The sequence below is a fragment of the Eptesicus fuscus genome, chromosome 16 (genome assembly GCF_027574615.1).
Source record: "Eptesicus fuscus isolate TK198812 chromosome 16, DD_ASM_mEF_20220401, whole genome shotgun sequence".
NCBI classification, from domain to species: Eukaryota; Metazoa; Chordata; class Mammalia; order Chiroptera; family Vespertilionidae; genus Eptesicus; species Eptesicus fuscus.
In genome coordinates, this window is record NC_072488.1 from 5,742,035 (window position 1) to 5,759,533 (window position 17,499).

General features: G+C 44.1%; 2 protein-coding genes across 3 annotated transcripts in view; one reads left to right on the top strand and one right to left on the bottom strand.

The window, feature by feature from the left end:
- The window catches only part of VSNL1 (visinin like 1), a 58,497-nt gene extending 54,624 nt beyond the window's left edge, over nucleotides 1-3,873 (top strand). Inside the window, exons 3-4 of the mRNA XM_008162396.3 lie at nucleotides 1,992-2,207; nucleotides 3,582-3,873. Coding sequence (XP_008160618.1) covers nucleotides 1,992-2,207; nucleotides 3,582-3,779 — 414 coding nt within the window. The 3' untranslated portion in view covers nucleotides 3,780-3,873. The remainder of the gene's footprint in view (nucleotides 1-1,991; nucleotides 2,208-3,581) is intronic.
- A 2,624-nt stretch (nucleotides 3,874-6,497) lies between these two features.
- The window catches only part of SMC6 (structural maintenance of chromosomes 6), a 55,927-nt gene continuing 44,925 nt past the window's right edge, over nucleotides 6,498-17,499 (bottom strand). For both annotated transcript variants that reach the window (XM_054727867.1, XM_028140361.2), the window contains 5 exons: nucleotides 17,174-17,299; nucleotides 15,212-15,317; nucleotides 11,171-11,323; nucleotides 8,064-8,161; nucleotides 6,498-7,000 (listed from right to left, as the gene is read on the bottom strand). In XM_054727867.1, coding sequence (XP_054583842.1) covers nucleotides 6,886-7,000; nucleotides 8,064-8,161; nucleotides 11,171-11,323; nucleotides 15,212-15,317; nucleotides 17,174-17,299 — 598 coding nt within the window. In that variant the 3' untranslated portion in view covers nucleotides 6,498-6,885. The remainder of the gene's footprint in view (nucleotides 7,001-8,063; nucleotides 8,162-11,170; nucleotides 11,324-15,211; nucleotides 15,318-17,173; nucleotides 17,300-17,499) is intronic.

A 17,499-nucleotide genomic window follows, 5' to 3' on the forward strand; every position in this document is an offset into this window, starting at 1 on the left:
TATCTCCAGGGGGCAGTCTTGTGGGACTGAGCCCTTGACCTATGGGGTGTGCCCTAACTCTCGGCAGTTAATATCAGAATTGAATTGACTTCTAGGACACCCAGTTGGTATCCAAAGAGTTGGAGAATTGGTTGTTGTGAGGGGTAAAAACAAAACAAAAACTCACATGTTTGGTGTCAGAAGGGTGAGTACAAAACAGTTCAGAGAACATAACGATCCAATTTACCTATTTAGAAATTTTCAAGTTCAAATTGCTTGGTTCAAAACTCAGCACCTGGCAACCTATCCTCAGGAACCCGAGCTCTCGAGAGGCATGGGGGGAGAGGGGTGCAGAGGGAAAGAAGGGTGAACTTTTCCTCCATAGCACCCCTCTTTGAAACCACCCGAAGCTAGCTCTTACCAGATAACACGACTGTTGTAAATTTCACCTTGGGTTCCCCCCATTAATTGCAAGGTCTGAATCTCTGTATTCCCAGCACCGAGGACAGGGCCTGGCAAGAGAAAGGGTGCAATGGATGTTGATGAATAATGCAAAATGAAGGACAGCATAAATATGAAATGCTTAGGGAATGAGGGAACAGAGGAGGAAGCTGTCCTTCGCAGCCATAGAACCATAAGTTGTTTGATGGGGGGAAATGGCTGTCCAGTGTTTGTTTTCTGAGATTAATAAAATGATCGCCGTTGTTTTGTGCCACTAAGTTTTGGGGTGAGGTGGTACACAGCAGTGGTAACCAGAATGGATCTTGGTGTCTGGATGTGGCTGCTACTGAAATTCAAACCTAAGCCAGCTCCCCCTCCCCCAGCGAGGCTGGTCCCTTCTCTGGGCCTCAGGTGAGGGGTCCCGATGTGGAAAAGCATCTTTTATCTCCGGAGGGAAACGCTCTGCCTTCCATTGTGCTTCCAGGTGTAGGAAGAGTGGGCAGCGGGTCCCAGGCCAGGATGGACAGCGAGAGAGAAACTGAGGTTCCCAAAGGGAGACAGCCCCGAGTGGGCACGAAGCCAACCATCTGTCCCGCTAGCAAGTGGTAACACTTGCAAAACATATCCTCAAGAATATGCTTTGAATGTGCTGGATTTATTCATCCAGGAATACATATATACCTTTTCTGTTTTTAAATACAACGGGTTATTTGGAGGGGGGGGTAGGGAGGGGGGAGTTTGAGGTTCATTTGCCTCTTTTCTACCCTCCACCTGGACAATGTCCTTTAGCTTTGCTGGACCAGACAGAGGGTCAGGTGTCAGATTCCCTGCCCTTTGCGAGGGCTTAGACTCATGTCCGGGGCCGAGGCCACCACCTGCTTCTGCTCGCCTGGCCGCTCCGGGTCTCTGCTTCCTTCCCCTCCTAGTACCCATCGCCTCCCGCGGCCCCCTTGCCAACTGGTGGCTCTGAGAAGTACCCCTTTCTCTCTCTCAAAAGTAAGCCCAGTCGTGTTCTATTTTTAATGGCTTTTAAATGTCTGCTCTACAAAAGAAAAGTCCCTGTGAAAGGCGGTTGGACACTGGGGCCTCAGCAGGGGGACAGCTGGCTGGAGAGAGCAGGTCTGGGCAACCTCGCTGGGCTCTTGGGGCAGGGACCTAGATGTTCTCCTGGAGGGGAACGTGGACATCCGTGCAGAATCCCTCCCCCACCCCACCCCACCCCTGCGGGGGAAGAGGAGGCTGCTACCTGGGGAGTGAAGGGAGAGGCCGCAGCTGAGGGGTGCTAGCCACCCCCATTCAGGCTCCACCAGCCTCGCCCACGGGAAACAGCGAGGTGCTTGTGAGGGAGGTCACCCCCGCAGACAGCCCTCCCGGTGCCAGCGCCCTTGGCCTTGAGCTCGGGGCCAAGCTGCTGCTCAGACAGGGGAGCCCCTGCACCCCGGCTCCCCAGCCTGAGACCACCCGTGTGCTGCGGCCTGTCTGCCTAGAGGGGCTCAGACCCCGCCTAGACGGGCTGGTTCCCTCCCGGTTCCCTCCCGGCGGCCCCCTGACCGTGTCTGTCCGCTCCGCAGTTCTTCCCGTACGGGGACGCCTCCAAGTTCGCCCAGCACGCCTTCCGCACCTTCGACAAGAACGGGGACGGCACCATCGACTTCCGAGAGTTCATCTGCGCCCTGTCCATCACGTCCAGGGGCAGCTTCGAGCAGAAGCTGAACTGGGCCTTCAACATGTACGACCTGGACGGCGACGGCAAGATCACGCGCGTGGAGATGCTGGAGATCATCGAGGTGAGCGCGGGCCCTCGGGGCGGCCGGCCGGGCTGCGGGGCACAGGGGCAGAGCCCGGGTCTGTGCCCGCTTCCTTCGGCGTAGGTCTGCCGCGGCTCCTTCCTCCCGGGAGCCCTGCTAGTGACATGCCAGGCCCCGGATTCTCCTGCCTCGTCCCCCCCTCCAGCGCAGGGCGGGGAAAGTCCACACCCAAGCACCTGGCGCTGCCCATTGAGGTGGCATTTCACCAGCGGCTCACGCTCTGCGCTCACACAACAGGAGCCTCCTGGGCGCGGAGGATGTTACCAGGAGTTTCCCCGCCAGTTAGCTCTGCTCTGCTGGACGGGCCCTCTCCCCCCAACCAGCTGCCCCGTGGGCAGGAGATGCCGCCGCGGCTCCTCCAACTGGCATTGAAAAAAGACTTTACTGGGTCATAATTTATAGACCACAATTTCACCCATTTTAACGGCGCAATTAAATGGTTTTTAGTAAACGTAGCAAAGTGCGCAGCCATCGCCACAATCCAATTTTACATGCCCCCCCCCCCCCCACCAGTAGTCTCTTTGCCCACCTGTTGCCACCTCCGGGCTCCGTAAAGTACTGTCCTTCTGTACGTGTCATGTCACTGGAATCCAACAATGTAGGCACGTGGCCCTCTGTCTGTGGCTTCCTTTTTATCTCTGTTGTAGGATTTACCACATTCATTTTTTATGCTAAAATAGTATTCAATTGCGTAAAATATGTCACATGTGTTCATCTGTTTACCAATTGCTTCCACTTTTTGGCTAGGACCTGCAAGTCTTTGTATATTAGTAGATGGGCATTTATTTCTTTAAGACATTTTTTCTGAGAAAAACATTGTTTCTACCGAGGAAACAGCCCCCTTGAGAACTGTGTGTGACGAATGGAACAAGTGGAGCCTTGCTGCTCTAGCTTTAATTTACGAACACAGTCCCCAACCCCCAGTTCTCCTTACACCGACTTCTTTCAGGGCTGAATGGTAGTGGTCCATGTCGTGTGATTGTCTTAAGCGGCTGTCAGTTCCTTATCAGTTGAGACCACATTTCATGTTTCCCCATTTCTCCAAGGGCGAGGGCTTGCTGACCATCGCCTACACTTCAAACTTGGTGTTTATAACAGAAGCCATCATTTTCCTCCCTGACCAACCCCAACCCATGGTTCTTGATCTCACCACTGAGCGGCTCTTTCTGCCCATTTCCTCCAGCCAGAAACCTGGCAACCATCCAAAGTTCTTCTCTACCCAAGTGGTCCTGAGACTTACCCATATCTGAGTATATCACTCTCGTATTTAAAGCACTTAAAGAGGTCTTTGGAGTAAACTGGAGTTGTTGATCCTATCATAGAACCTTCTGGTCTGCTTCTTGTTTTCTGCAGGCTATCTACAAAATGGTGGGCACTGTGATCATGATGAAGATGAATGAGGACGGCCTTACTCCTGAGCAGCGGGTAGACAAGATTTTCAGCAAGATGGATAAGAACAAAGACGACCAGATTACACTGGATGAATTCAAAGAAGCGGCCAAGAGCGACCCTTCCATTGTACTACTTCTGCAGTGTGACATTCAGAAATGAGCTGAGGTCAACGCTATGGACTGCATAAGTTTCAATGTTCCATTCAATCTGCAGCTATCTCTCTCTCTCTCTCTCACTCTCACTCACACACACACACACACACACACACACACACACACATTGCTTGGACTACCTATACATGGACTTGCTTCTTGTGTTTGAAACACTCGTGTGCATGAGAATGTCATTTGCTAATGAATTTTAAAAAGCATATATTATAAAACAACCTGCCACAATGTGATATGTGTAATATTATTTCATAACCAACCTTCCTTCTCCAAAGCCTGGCCAGAAATGTGCAGCAAAGAGTTCTATGACTTCTCATTCATGTTTTGCTAATGCTTGTGTCTCCCTGATTACATGTCAGTAGCACTGAGAACCCCCTCACCGCCCCCCCTATGGTAATGTAACTTAATTATAAGCTGTGTCACCATTTTCCTGTAAAATAGTACTGGACAGACACACACAGGGGTTCTTGATTCTTCCATGTGGTCCACACACAAGAGCTTGTCTTACCAGTGAATATAAATGTACTACATTTGCATGCCTTTTAGGGTTGCCTTCACTCTTACCTCATTTGCATCCTACCAACCTGGAAAAAGCTGTTTTGGAATTAATGCAGTATAAAACTTAAAAATCCTGATAAATAACTCATTAAGTATATCTATCTATCTATATATATATATACACAAAGATATTATTTATTGAAAGTGACAAAAAGTGTATTGATTTCTGCTTGAGTTTTCAAAGGCTTCTGAAGAGGTGGCGATAGAAGTCCCAAATAAATTTATAACATTTGACTTTTTCCCTGAATTCTTATTTCATAATTTTAGATGTGAAACCGATGTTCATAATTATCAAGGGTCAGCTAGCTACTACTTACCAAATCTAACCCTTAATCAGACAACTCTGGAATTCGAGGAATTAATGACAACAGAAGGGGAAAAGCAACTTCCAACTTCATTCTGGCCCTCAAAAGAGGGACAATTTCATCTGGCATGTAAAGTTTACAGAAAACACAACCTTTTCATCCTTAAAAAATGCTCACGATATGAAAATAAAATGTATCTCAGTGTGACTCTGGTGTTAACAACACGTTATGTTCCACACGAGCTGGGAGGGCACATTCAGCAGGCTGGGCAGTGTCCTCCGAAAGAGGTCTTTCCAGACCAAAAGGACACTATCTGTTCTTTATCAGGATGGAACAACACTCTGACCTTCGTAGCCCCAGGAAGGAAGGCAGAAAAGATTCCATCAAGAGCTCTGATGGCTTGCCTGGCTGGTGTGGCTCAGGGGTTGAACATCAACCTACCAACCAAGAGGCTGCAGGTTGGATTCCAGGTCAGGGCACATGCTTGGGTTGTGGGCTCGATCCCCAGTAGGGGGTGTGCAGGAGGCAGATAATCGATGTGTCTCTCTCATCAATGTTTCTCTCTCTCTCAAATCAATAATTAAAATTAAAAACAAAGGACTCTAAAGGCAGGTTTGCATTTTCCGAGCATGTCTAGAGCAGTTCAGTTCTTTCCTACAGTGCCGTCCAACAGAGCTTCCTTGGTGATGGGAACATGCATGTCCCCACCAGCTACATGTGGCCAGTGTGACTGAGGAGCTATTTTTCATTTTAATTATTTAACATTAATTGGCCACATGTAGGCAGTATAGTATCACAGTGCAGTGCTATCTTATTCCTTTCTTATTGAGTGCTTTTTGCTAGACACTCTTTTTCTTTGCCTCCGGATTATGAAATAAGACAGAGACCACTGCCCAATCATTTATCCATTCAACAGAAGCTGAGGCAAGCAAACCGAACCACAAACACGATGAAACCAAACTCCCACCCCACGTGCTAACAGAATATCCTGGTGCCTTCACCACCTGAGCGAGGTGTGTCCAAAGGGGCAGGGAGAGATGGGAAAGGTTCAGGGAGTGCCTCCCCTGCTCCCTCCCCAGAGTGAGGGTGGGTGGGGTGAGGAGCTGGGAAGGCTCCTTGGAAGGGCAATTGGTTAAGTCAGGCTCTGGGCCATGCCGTCATAGCAATCTTCATGGACCTACCATGTGTCCAACACTATGACAGACAACACACACACACACACACACACACACACACACACACACACACCAATCTTCATGGACCTACCATGTGTCCAACACTATGACAGACAACACACACACACACACACACACACACACACACACACACACACACAGCAATCTTCATGGACCTACCATGTGTCCAACACTATGACAGACAACACACACACACACACACACACACACACACACACACACACACACCAATCTTCATGGACCTACCATGTGTCCAACACTATGACAGACAACACACACACACACACACACACACACACATATAGCAATCTTCATGGACCTACCATGTGTCCAACACTATGACAGACAACACACACACACACACACACACACACACACACACACACACCAATCTTCATGGACCTACCATGTGTCCAACACTATGACAGACAACACACACACACACACACACACACACACACACACGCACGCCACGCGCGCCCACCTGCAATTGTGAGTCTGAAGCAGCAGCAGAAGGAAGTGGGCCCTGGGGGTATTCGGGACACTCACAGCAAACAGATTCTCCAGCAGACTGAGTGGCTCTTTTCATTAATAAAAAGTAGAAACCAACGATGAGAATGTAATATTCTGGAAAAGCAGGACTAAATATAATCAGGGAATCAAAACGTTTATTTTCATTCTTACAAATCCTATAGAAATGAACCCAAATGAAACAGATATGTACATGTACATATGTACAAAATTTTACTTCTGAACAAGAATCTATAAAAGTAGATGGTTAAAAATAAAACAAAATGAAACAAATAAACAAATAAACATAAAAGGATTTAAATCCAGTACTATGAAACTGACTTTCTCCAAGTAAAATAAGAGTAATTTCAAATTGCTGGTTGTGGCTGGTTTTCTAGGTTATTTACATATTTTATTGTGGTCATCTATACAAAGGAATCTTTTATTTCAGAATATCTTCAGTTCCATTTTATTACATCAAATAGTCCTGAACTCTTTTCCCTTTACAGAGCTTTCAACACGAAGACAATCAACTTCCATTTTCTTCTTCCTCTTGACCCACGGGTCGGAAAGGCAGTATCATCTGCCCTCTTTCAGGATCAGACATTCGAAGAATTCTAATCAGTTTACTTGATGGAAGTGAGCTAGAGGAAGTAAAATTAATTATTCACATTTCAAAGAACGTTTTCACATTACGAGAAAATTCTCCTCCTTCTCATGAAACTATAAATCTAAATGGCTGTTATCTGTTAACATATATTCACAGCAGGGGGGTATGGCTACTCTCTGAAGTTCCAGAAGAAATATGATTTGCAATAAGGAAATAATTTGTTTTCATTTAAAAAAATTAACTTCCTGCTAAATGCTATGGGTTTTCAGTTTGGCAGAAAAAGAAAATGAGGGGGATTTATATATCAACTATTCCTTACTCTTGTTCTTCTTGTCTAGCTGGAAAGGGGTTACCTGATATTTCCAGTAACAAATTTAAATCCCCACCAAAGCGACCACTTTAGAGAGAATACGGGCTCTAAGCGACACGGAGCCTGGTCCCCAGCAGGCAGGCACCCAGCAGAGCTGACTGCGCAGAGGAGCGCTCCCTGTGGGGAAGGATGTAACTGACCGGGAAAAGAGCCAAGCGCAGGGAATCATGCGCGTTCCTTTAGTCTAAACGGAATGACTACAACCACTTGCCACTAGTTGGTCGTCATAAACACAGAGGAGCAGATTCAAATAAAACAGTAATCAGTCAAAAATCACATCCAGATCAACCTGCTTCTGTTAGGAAGGGAGATTACAAACCAGATTTGAAATATCTACAAAGAAAAAATTACCTTAAATCTCAGAACTGGTGTAGAGGCTAATTTTTCCTTTTAATGGTCATTTAAGCATTTGCACTTTAAAAATTGAGATTATAGCCCTAGCCGGTTTGCTCAGTGGATAGAGCATCAGCCTGTGGAGTGAAGGGTACCAGGTTCGATTCCGGTCAGGGGCACATGTCCGAGTTGCAGGCTCGATCCCCAGTTGGGGAGCATGCAGGAAGCAGCTGGTCAATGATTCTCTCTCATCATTGATGTTTCTATCTCTCCCTCTCCCTCTCCCTCCCTCTCTGAAATCAATAAAAATATATTATAAAAAAATTTGAGATTATAAAAGACTTCTCCCCATTTTATACACTTGACACATATTCACAGCAGACTTAAAAGTTACCTCATGCTCTGAGGGGTAAGCAAGATGAATTGTCTGAAGCGCTGGGAATCTGCCATCTTGAGTATCATGTCCATTGCGATTCTCCGGTTCACCATGTCCTGGAGAACAAGCAGAAGTCAGGGTGGCGGCCTGTCAATCAAGTTCCTGGGAACACAGTAATCTGCTGGCTACTGCAAACCCCTGGATTTTTATCCATGGATCATCCATTACCTTCTCCCTGATGCCAAGCTTAGAGAAGATAATGTCCAAAACTCTTAGGGAAAACAACTGGGTACATCTCCCATGTAATTTCTGCGGCAAATGTGTTTATAAGCATTCCAAAGACACCACGCACTGCTCCAGAATGAATCTAATTTGTTCAGTAATAGTCACTCAGGAGAACAGTATCTAAAGTGACTAGTGCAAACCTAACACGACTCTCAAATTTTCCCTCAATGATTAAGGTGCTTTAAACACTGCCTGCCCCCTTCATCTTCTACCATTTGTGCAACGTGAACCAAGTTGAATTCACAGACCAATTTCTCAATTAAATCTTTAAAATAAAGAGCGCATCGGTATATAGAAAGAGAATGTTTAGTTATAACAGGTTTTGAAATGAAATGAATTAAACTGTGCTTACATTTTCTGAGTTAAATAACAGAAAAGAAAAATAATCAAAGCAGCCCTCCCATCCCTGAGAGCTCCTGAGCGCTGGGAGCCGAGACAGATGGAGGATGCATTTTGACAGGACTCCTGGAAACCACGTGTGCGTGCAGCCTGCTGGTTCAGAACATGGGCCTTGGAGGCAGACAGGGGACCCACATCCCGCCTACACTGCTCAGTGGCTCGTAGGATACAAACGCTTCCATCAGGAATATCTGCAAAGTAATCTCACGTAAAGTGAACAAAAATAACCAGAGCTTGCACAAATGGCAACCTGTCCTTTCAGAACACTGCCCCGGCGTGGCCTATCATTTAATGACAAAGCTGTCAACGCGCCAAAAACATATTTGCTTCCTTTGGATTGGTTCTCAGAACCTGGGTGCATTTTTCTGAATAATTTTAATGGGGCAAAATGCCATCCTGATTAAGACCCTCTAAATTTCTGAAAGAGAAAGAAGTTGTCCGGAATTAAATATGACATAAGATGGGTCATAGGACTGGACTGCAAAATGGTATTTGGGACAAAAACAATGCATGCAAGAACAATTGCCTTCTAAGACTGGTGAATTAGCTTCAAGGCCAATTCTCAGAGGAATTTCTAACTAATCAACAGTGATATGGGGGGGGGGGGATGACACTTGAAAGATTACATAGCACTCACAAGTATCAATTCTGATTCATGAATAAGCATTTTCTAAATGCTTACTATGGGCTAGGCATTAGAAGATAGAAATATGACCTCAAAAAGATTACAATTTGGTGGGAGATTCAGACATAAGAGGGACAGCAACGGAATGGAAAATACATATAGATAAAATACTAGTGTAATAGTACATGCAATACATAATATAAAGTATATAATGAGGCAATGTGAGGGAGCTCTGAGGCGTCTCTAACCTGCCTGCAGGTGGGAGCCAGGAGGCCACATAAAGGGGACGCTGAGCCGAGTCCTGGGAGAGGAGTAGGTGCAACACCGTGAAGAAGGCACAACAAGCAGAGGCACAGTGTTTGGAAAATCACCACCCCGAGGGTCTCCAATTACCCTACAGAATTAGCCTTCATCCCAGACGGGACCATTAGCCAAGGGAGAGTTTTAAACAACGAAGTGACCAAAATCCAGTTTGTTTTAGAAATACACACTGGGTCATGGTGAAGGAGGGACTGACGGAGCAGCAAGATTAAAGTTGGGATCTGGACACGAGGTGATAACAACAGGTAAAAGGCGAGGAGGACAGGTACCAGGAAGAAGAGGGCAGGAGTTAGATATTTTAAAGGAGGAACAGACAGGGGTCAGACTTAATGTGCAAGTGGAAGGAAGAATCACAGATCAAGTTTCGCAGTTAGGTGACTGGGTTGGCATTGGCAATTTGCCACGACTGGAGGTAGAAACTGACGAGAAGGCAGAGGCTTTGGGTGGAAGACATATTCGGTCTCAGACATGCCGAGTGTGAGATGCAGGTCGTTGGCTAGATTATGTCTGACTGGTAGTTGGGCATATGGGCAAGAGAGATGTCAGGGGAGATCTGAACGGTTTCCAAATGCAGGTAGTAGTTTGGGCAACTGTGAGTGGGGGAGGCGAAGAGGGGGAGAAACAGAGTATGGTACCCAGGAAAATCAACAACAGTGTAAAAATAAACAACAAAGAAGACCTCAAGCACTTAAGGGCAACAAATTTAGGGGGGGCAGCAGAACCAGGAGGGAGGAGGTGGAAACCAGCGAGAAGACACATTTGGAGGAAGAGGATAGGTCTGCGGTGCCAAATACTGAAAGAATTAAAGTGGATTGGAAGTTGGTTTATGATTTGGCTAAACCAGTTTTGCTAGAGTAGTCAGTCTAAACTCAGATGACAGTGGATTTAGGAAAGAACGGGGCATGAAGAAGTACAGAGAATGATTCATAGATAATTCGGGAGAACTTACTCTGTGCACCAAGCAAGACCCCACTGGAGCCTCACTATAACCCTATGAGGCAGGAAAGATTAATAGCTTTATTTTAAGATGAAGAAGTTGAGGCCTGAAAAGGATAAATACTTTGCCCAAAGTCATTTGGGTAATTGGTCTCAAGCTTGGGTTTTTAGACTTCAAAAATCAAGTGTTCCCACTCCCTTGTGTCATATCTACTGCTCTGAGTGGCTGTGGAGGAAGGAAAGTCGTAAACTAACTGCTTTTGACTTTCTGTTAAAATGAAAGATGGGAACACAGTAGGGAAGAGGCTCCCGGAGGTCCATCCGGTGGAGAGGAAGGCCATCCCGAGGGGAGAGAAGAGGAGGAAACAGGACGGGTCTCTGCAGCTGCCGCACCGCAGCAGGGAGAGAACTGCAGCTCTTCAGTTCTCTCTGCACTAACCGCGGGCTGCAGTGTCGGGCAGGAGCTTTTCCATTGGGGTAAAACCAAAGAGCATGGCTTCCACACAAAACACACGTCCACCCCCCACCCCGAACCCGAGAATCTAAAAGGTAACCCTACCATGTAGACGTCAAACTCATCCAGGCACCGGAAAGGAGACTCGGCAATGGACCACAGAGAAAGGATGAAGCACACGGTGGAGAAGGAGCGCTCGCCTCCGGACAAGGCTCGCATGTCGTTGAAAGCCGCTCTGTTCCCCTCGCCAGGCTGCACCTTGAGTGAGTCAATGGGGGAGGGGGATGCAGAAACAGGCATTAGTAGATTCTTTACAAAAAGGACGTCTTGCATTAGAAAGAACAGGTTTACAGTTAAAAATAATAAAAGAGAATAAAGTCATTTCGTCACGTGGAAATGACATCTATTCCATTGAAAATTTTACAGTAAAACAAGGAGCTATATATAACAGTGGTTTTTGTTGTATTGTGAGAAAAATAACATTGAAAGCATTTTCTCACTGTAATGAGATCTAACATACCACAATTCCAAAGGCTTGATAATAAAATGCCAATGTGAGCCAAATGTTAGTCATGACAATACTTGGAACTAGTCATCCTGGCATTTTCATAGTCCCCTGCACACCTGAAACCACACAACTTGTAGAAGACAAGGTCGGGAAGAACCTACTCATCCCGGCTAGCCTGGGCCCTGTGACCCTGCTTCCCCCACGCCGACACCTGGCACCACCATTCTCTGCTTCCCCGAGTTTGGCTCTTTCAGATTCCACATGGGTTCCACCAGACAGCATTAGTCTTTCTCTGTGTGACTTACTTTATTAACATGATGCCCTGAGGTTCATCCATGTTGTTGCCTGGATGTCCATTTCCTCTCCTTTTTATGGCTACATGATATTACCGTGTGTGTGTGTGTGTGTGAGTGAGTGTGAGAGAGAGAGAGAGAGAGAGAAAGAGAGAGAGAGAGAATATCACATTCATCTCTCAGTGGACACTTAGGTTGTATCCATGTCTAGGCTATTGTAGATAATGCTGCAATGAGCATGGGGGTGCAGATGTGATTTCATTTCCTTTCCTTTGGATATATACCCAAAGCTTGTGCTTCTGGTGTCAAACCCAAAAATCACTGCTAAGACCAACATCAAGGAGCTTCCTCCCTATGTTTTCTTCTTGGGGAAGATTTCAAACGGTGTTAAACGTTGTAGTAATCAAGAGGCGTGACTGCTTCCAGATTTGTTCTTTTTTCCTCAAGATTGCTTTGGCTATTCAGGGTCTTTTATGATTCCACACAAATTTTAGGATTGTGCTTTCTACTTCTGTGAGCAATGCCATTGGAATCTTGATAGGGACTGAGTTAAATCTAGTCAGGCTTTGGAAAGTACGTACATTTTAACAATACTAATTCTTTTGATCCATGAACACCAGCTATCTTTCCATTTACCTGTGTCGTCTTCAATTTCTTTCATCAATGCATTATAGTTTCCAGTGGACTGATCTTTCACCACCCTGGTTAAATTTACTCCGAAGTATTTTACTGTTTTTGATGCTATTGTAAATGGGATTGTTTTGTTTATTTCATTTTTCAAACATTTCTAAGTGCCAAGATAACTTTTGTTACTTGAATTCCAGTGACATCTAGTGGTAAAGTTGCTTTAAAAGCAATTACTGATTGTCAAAAAGACATAAGACCGACTTAAACAGGCTCACACTGGCCAAGAAAATAACAGCAGTGAATTGAAATTCACAAAATCTCTTAGAAAAAAAATCCTTTAATAAATAAGGGCTCATGGGAACAATAAACTAGCAATTAATAAATGAACAGCACACTGTCGAAATTGCCTGAGAAGATGGCATACTGAACATCGGAAGGCACTCCTTCATTCTGCCAGAACCCACCTGCACAAATACGCTACACGAGGTGAAAGGGCAGCACCCACCGGTTCTACATCATGAAGGTTCATCACACATATTTTGGCAGATACATGGATTCACTTATTTTGCAAATTGCTATTTGAAAAATTATGTAGCTCTCAAGTGAGCATTCATTTATTTTTTAATCATCTAAGAGTTATAAAATATTCTGAATTTAAACATACACTGAAATTTTATATTTATCATCTGTAAGTCTGAATCCTCCATGAAAATCCTAATGAAAAGGCAACATTAACATACACAGTAAACAGCCAAACCAAATAAACAAAAAAACACATAGGAAAGTAAGAACTAAGTAACAGAATGTAATCTTTTGCCCAAAACTGCATTTGGTATCAATCTAATGAATGAATCCCTGGATGAATGATGGAGATCTAAATTTTACTTCTGATCTATTACTAACTTATCATGGGACATCGGTATCAATTTCCCGTTTTTGAAAAATGACGACTAGATTCCTTATTTATTTATTTATTTATTTATTTTTTAAATATATTTTATTGATTTTTTACAGAGAGGAAGAGAGAGGGATAGAGAGTTAGAAACATCGATGAGAGAGAAACATCGATCAGCTGCCTCTTGCACACCCCCCACTGGGGATGTGCCCGCAACCAAGGTACATGCCCTTGACCGGAATCGAACCTGGGACCCTTCAGTCCGCAGGCCGACGCTCTATCCACTGAGCCAAACCGGTTTCGGCTAGATTCCTTTTTGTTTTTAATCCTCACCTAAGGATATGTTTGTTTGTTTGTTTGTTTGTTTGTTTATAGAGAGAAAGGGGGAGAGACAGAGAAACATTGATCATCTGTCTCCCATATGAGCCCTGACTAGGGATCAAACCCACAACCTAGTTGTGTGCCTTGACTGGGAATCAAACCCAAAACCCTTTGGTGGATAGGATGATGCTCCAACCAACTGAACAAACCAGCCAGGGCAGATGACTAGTCTTAAAGCAATAATGTTCTTTTGAATAACAGGGATGACAACATCAGAAAATCTAGCTGCACTTGTATAGTCAGCTCTGGGGATAAATTACCCAAACACTCCTAATACTTGGCTCTTTTACTCATTTTTTTTTATTAGAGTCTAAATTACATACCGTAAGGAACAAAACTGAAGTGTTTAGCACAAATAATTTTTATACAAACACATACACACACACTGAAGAACCACCACTCAGATCAAGACAGAACATTTCTGGCATCTCTGCAAATTTCCGTGTTCTCTCCGTCACTAGCAATCCGCAAAAGGTAACCACTATTTTGACTTTAACCACGTGAATGAATATTGCCATTTCTGAAGAGTGGACCTGCTTTAACGACAGTGGCAGACGCGTTTCCAAATTAGTTCTACCAAGTTAGAGTCCCACTGGCAAGGAATGAGAGTTCTTAGTCTATATCCTCACCAACACAAGATATTCATAGCAGTCTTGTTCATTTTAGGCACACTAATGGTGATGTGATAGTACGTTATGGTATAAATTTGTATTTCGGATGACTAATGATAGTGGACACTTTCATGGGCGTATTTGCCATGTGGACACTTTAATTTATGAAGTTCCTGTTTAAACCTTTTGATCATTTTTACGTGTTGTCAATCTTTTGCATAATTATTATTTAAAATTTTTAGATATGAGTCCTTTGTTTTGTATATGTATTGCAAATTATTACTTATTCTAAGCATTAACATGGACATATAAAATTTATGGCAACTAGAAGAAGTGAGTATTTGAAAGTTTTGCTCGTTATTTGAGTGGGTAGCTGCTCTTGCCCTGCACTCCCTCTTTCAATGCACGTGACTAAGAGAGAACACATAAAGACAGACTCCACAGAGTTGAATGTGGCAGCTTTCTTTCTCCAAAGAGATCAGATCTAGGTACACCTTCAGAAATAAGTAGCACAAACAATTACATGGGCTAGAACATTCTTTGAGAAATTCTTTCTTGGCTTCCTATAGTGAGACCAGAGAAAATGGACCTTCTATAATGTCCCACATAATTTCAAGAAAGAAACCAATGGAGTAGAAACAGAAGGCAACTATGTGTTACTGAAATAAAGTTCCTAATTATCACCATAAGAAAATAATGTAGTTGCCTGGGGTAGATTTTTTTTTTATTAAAAAAGCTACAATAGCAGCTTTAGCCAATAAGATCAATTTACTTTTCAACACTTTGACAAAGCATTTCCTAATAATTAACATGCAAAGTTAAGATACTTACTGATATAGTAAGAGTTTCATTCTTATGGTCAAAATTCATTTTTCCACAATAGGCCCTCTGAGATAATAAGTTGTCAAAGTACAATTTGCATCGTAAAGTCAAACACCTTGAAATAAAAAAAATTGGACACATTAAGAATATAAAGATACAGAGTGTATTCAGCATGATCTTTAACCAGCATGGAAGACCAGACAGAAATATGCTAAAATGTTAACACTGGTGGGCAATTTTATAGGTGCAATTTTAGGTGATTTTCTCCTGATCTTTATATTTTGCTTGTCTCTACATTTTTAGCACAAACATCGGCAGAATGATAACATCTCACAGTGACTGTATCCCATGATATTAGAGCCGGTCCATATGGATGTACCGATCCATCACCCTAACGCCGAAGACATACAGCTCCTAGCGAGGACTGACTAGCAGTTGATAGTGGGTGAAAGGTCTATTCATCTGCCTCTCTCAACTTTGTAGCAGCAAAAAGGGGAAGGGCAACCTCTAGTCACTGCATCTCTACGATACCTACACAATGCCTGGCACAATGCCAACTCCCCCCTTCCGTCTCTACTTGTCAGGTGGCATTCTTCCGAGCCCTATGGATGCCTTACATTACAGCTTATGGAAGAGTAAGGGGGAGAGGGTGGAAAGCTAAGTGGAGCTGGAAGTCCTTGGAGGCCAAGGAGCCTCTGGTTCCCAAGGCAGAGTCTGCAGGGGAAAGCACAGCACAGAGGACTCCAGAGGACCTGGAGAGGGTGCCGCGGGTCTCACTGAGCACTCTACTCATCGGGTGTGAGGAACCACCCACGGGGGGAGAGAGAAACACCCGAAAGCAGCAGAAGACACCCACAGCCAGGAGCAGTTCACATTCCCACTGGCACAAGTGGAAACCTTTTAAGTTACAAGGTACAGTACTCAGAACCTGCTTCACAGGTAGAAAAAAATTAGTACTTGACTAAAGGCTGCTCTGGTCCCACCAAACGAAACTTAAAAGTAGCCTCAAAAGGATAAAAATAAACCCTATTTAAGCCTTACCAACATATGCTTATAAAACGGAAACAAAGTTTTAGTTTAGTTAAGGAATATGGTCACTCATGTAAAAGCCTGTTTGTTATGGTTTTATCTGAATTTCCATGTATGTGGTAGAGCTAGATACATTAAAAAAACTTTTTATAGTCTTAAGACTAATAGAGTTTGGGGTATAAAGGCAGGGGAAAAGCACGTGACTGAGGGATTGCTTCCAGGAAAATAGAGGGTCAGTGTAAAGACTAGGGCTGCCTTGGATCCAAGCACACCAAGGGTCATCCCTGCCTTTAAACAGTCCTCTGCTTTATTTGTTGCTTGTGACTTTCGTTGGGGTCAATTTATCCACGTGAGTCTGTACATTTCTGGGAACATTAATAATATCCAGTTTCCCTAATCCTGTGTAAATTCACGCAACTAATATATACCAAGTTCCTACTATGTTTCAGGTACTGCAGTAGGTTGAGGAGCCATAGCTGTAACAAAGCAGAGATTCTGCATCCATCAAGCTACCAGCCACACCATTCTTGTTGATCAGGGTAAATCAACCGAATATTGCCTCAGCAGGTCCCATCAAAAACATGCATCCCTTAACAGCGGGCAACGTCCAGGAGTGAAAGAGGCTGCCTCAGGGCCAATGAGCTGCCCTCCGAAGGGCTCTGTAAGCAGCCAGTGACCAGCCACCTGTGAATGATCTGGGAAAGGACGGATAGCCGATGGAGTGGAAAAGTCGGACAGCTGCTATAAAGGCCTACTCAAATCCATAATTCTCTGATTAAATTACAGGACTGCGAGCACCAGCTGACAAGGTAAGGACTGACAGGTCTTCGCCAACTGAATCACGTAAAGTTCTTTTAATTTAATTAAATGTTTATAAGGGATAAGTGAAAACAAAGAAAAATCAAAAATGCATATGTGATCATTTTTTTTTAATGCACTTACCTTCTAAATTGTTGGTATGTTTTGAATCTATGGGTCATTATTTCTTCCAGTAATTTAATAAACCTTTTTAAAGTCTTTACTTTAGTATCCAGATCAAGATAGGTTTCTTTTGCTTCTTGGTACTGCCTATTTTATGAACAAAATATTAAGTAAATAAAGGCCATTCAAAGAAACATAAAACAGTAAAATCTCAAATATATTTCATGGGGAAGACCAGGGAGTACAGGGGGTGCTGAGGACCCAGAACTAGCGGATTTCACAGAGTTGTAAACACAATCCACTACCAGCAGGAGTGGGTGCTGCCCTGTCCGGGAAGAGTGGTTAGC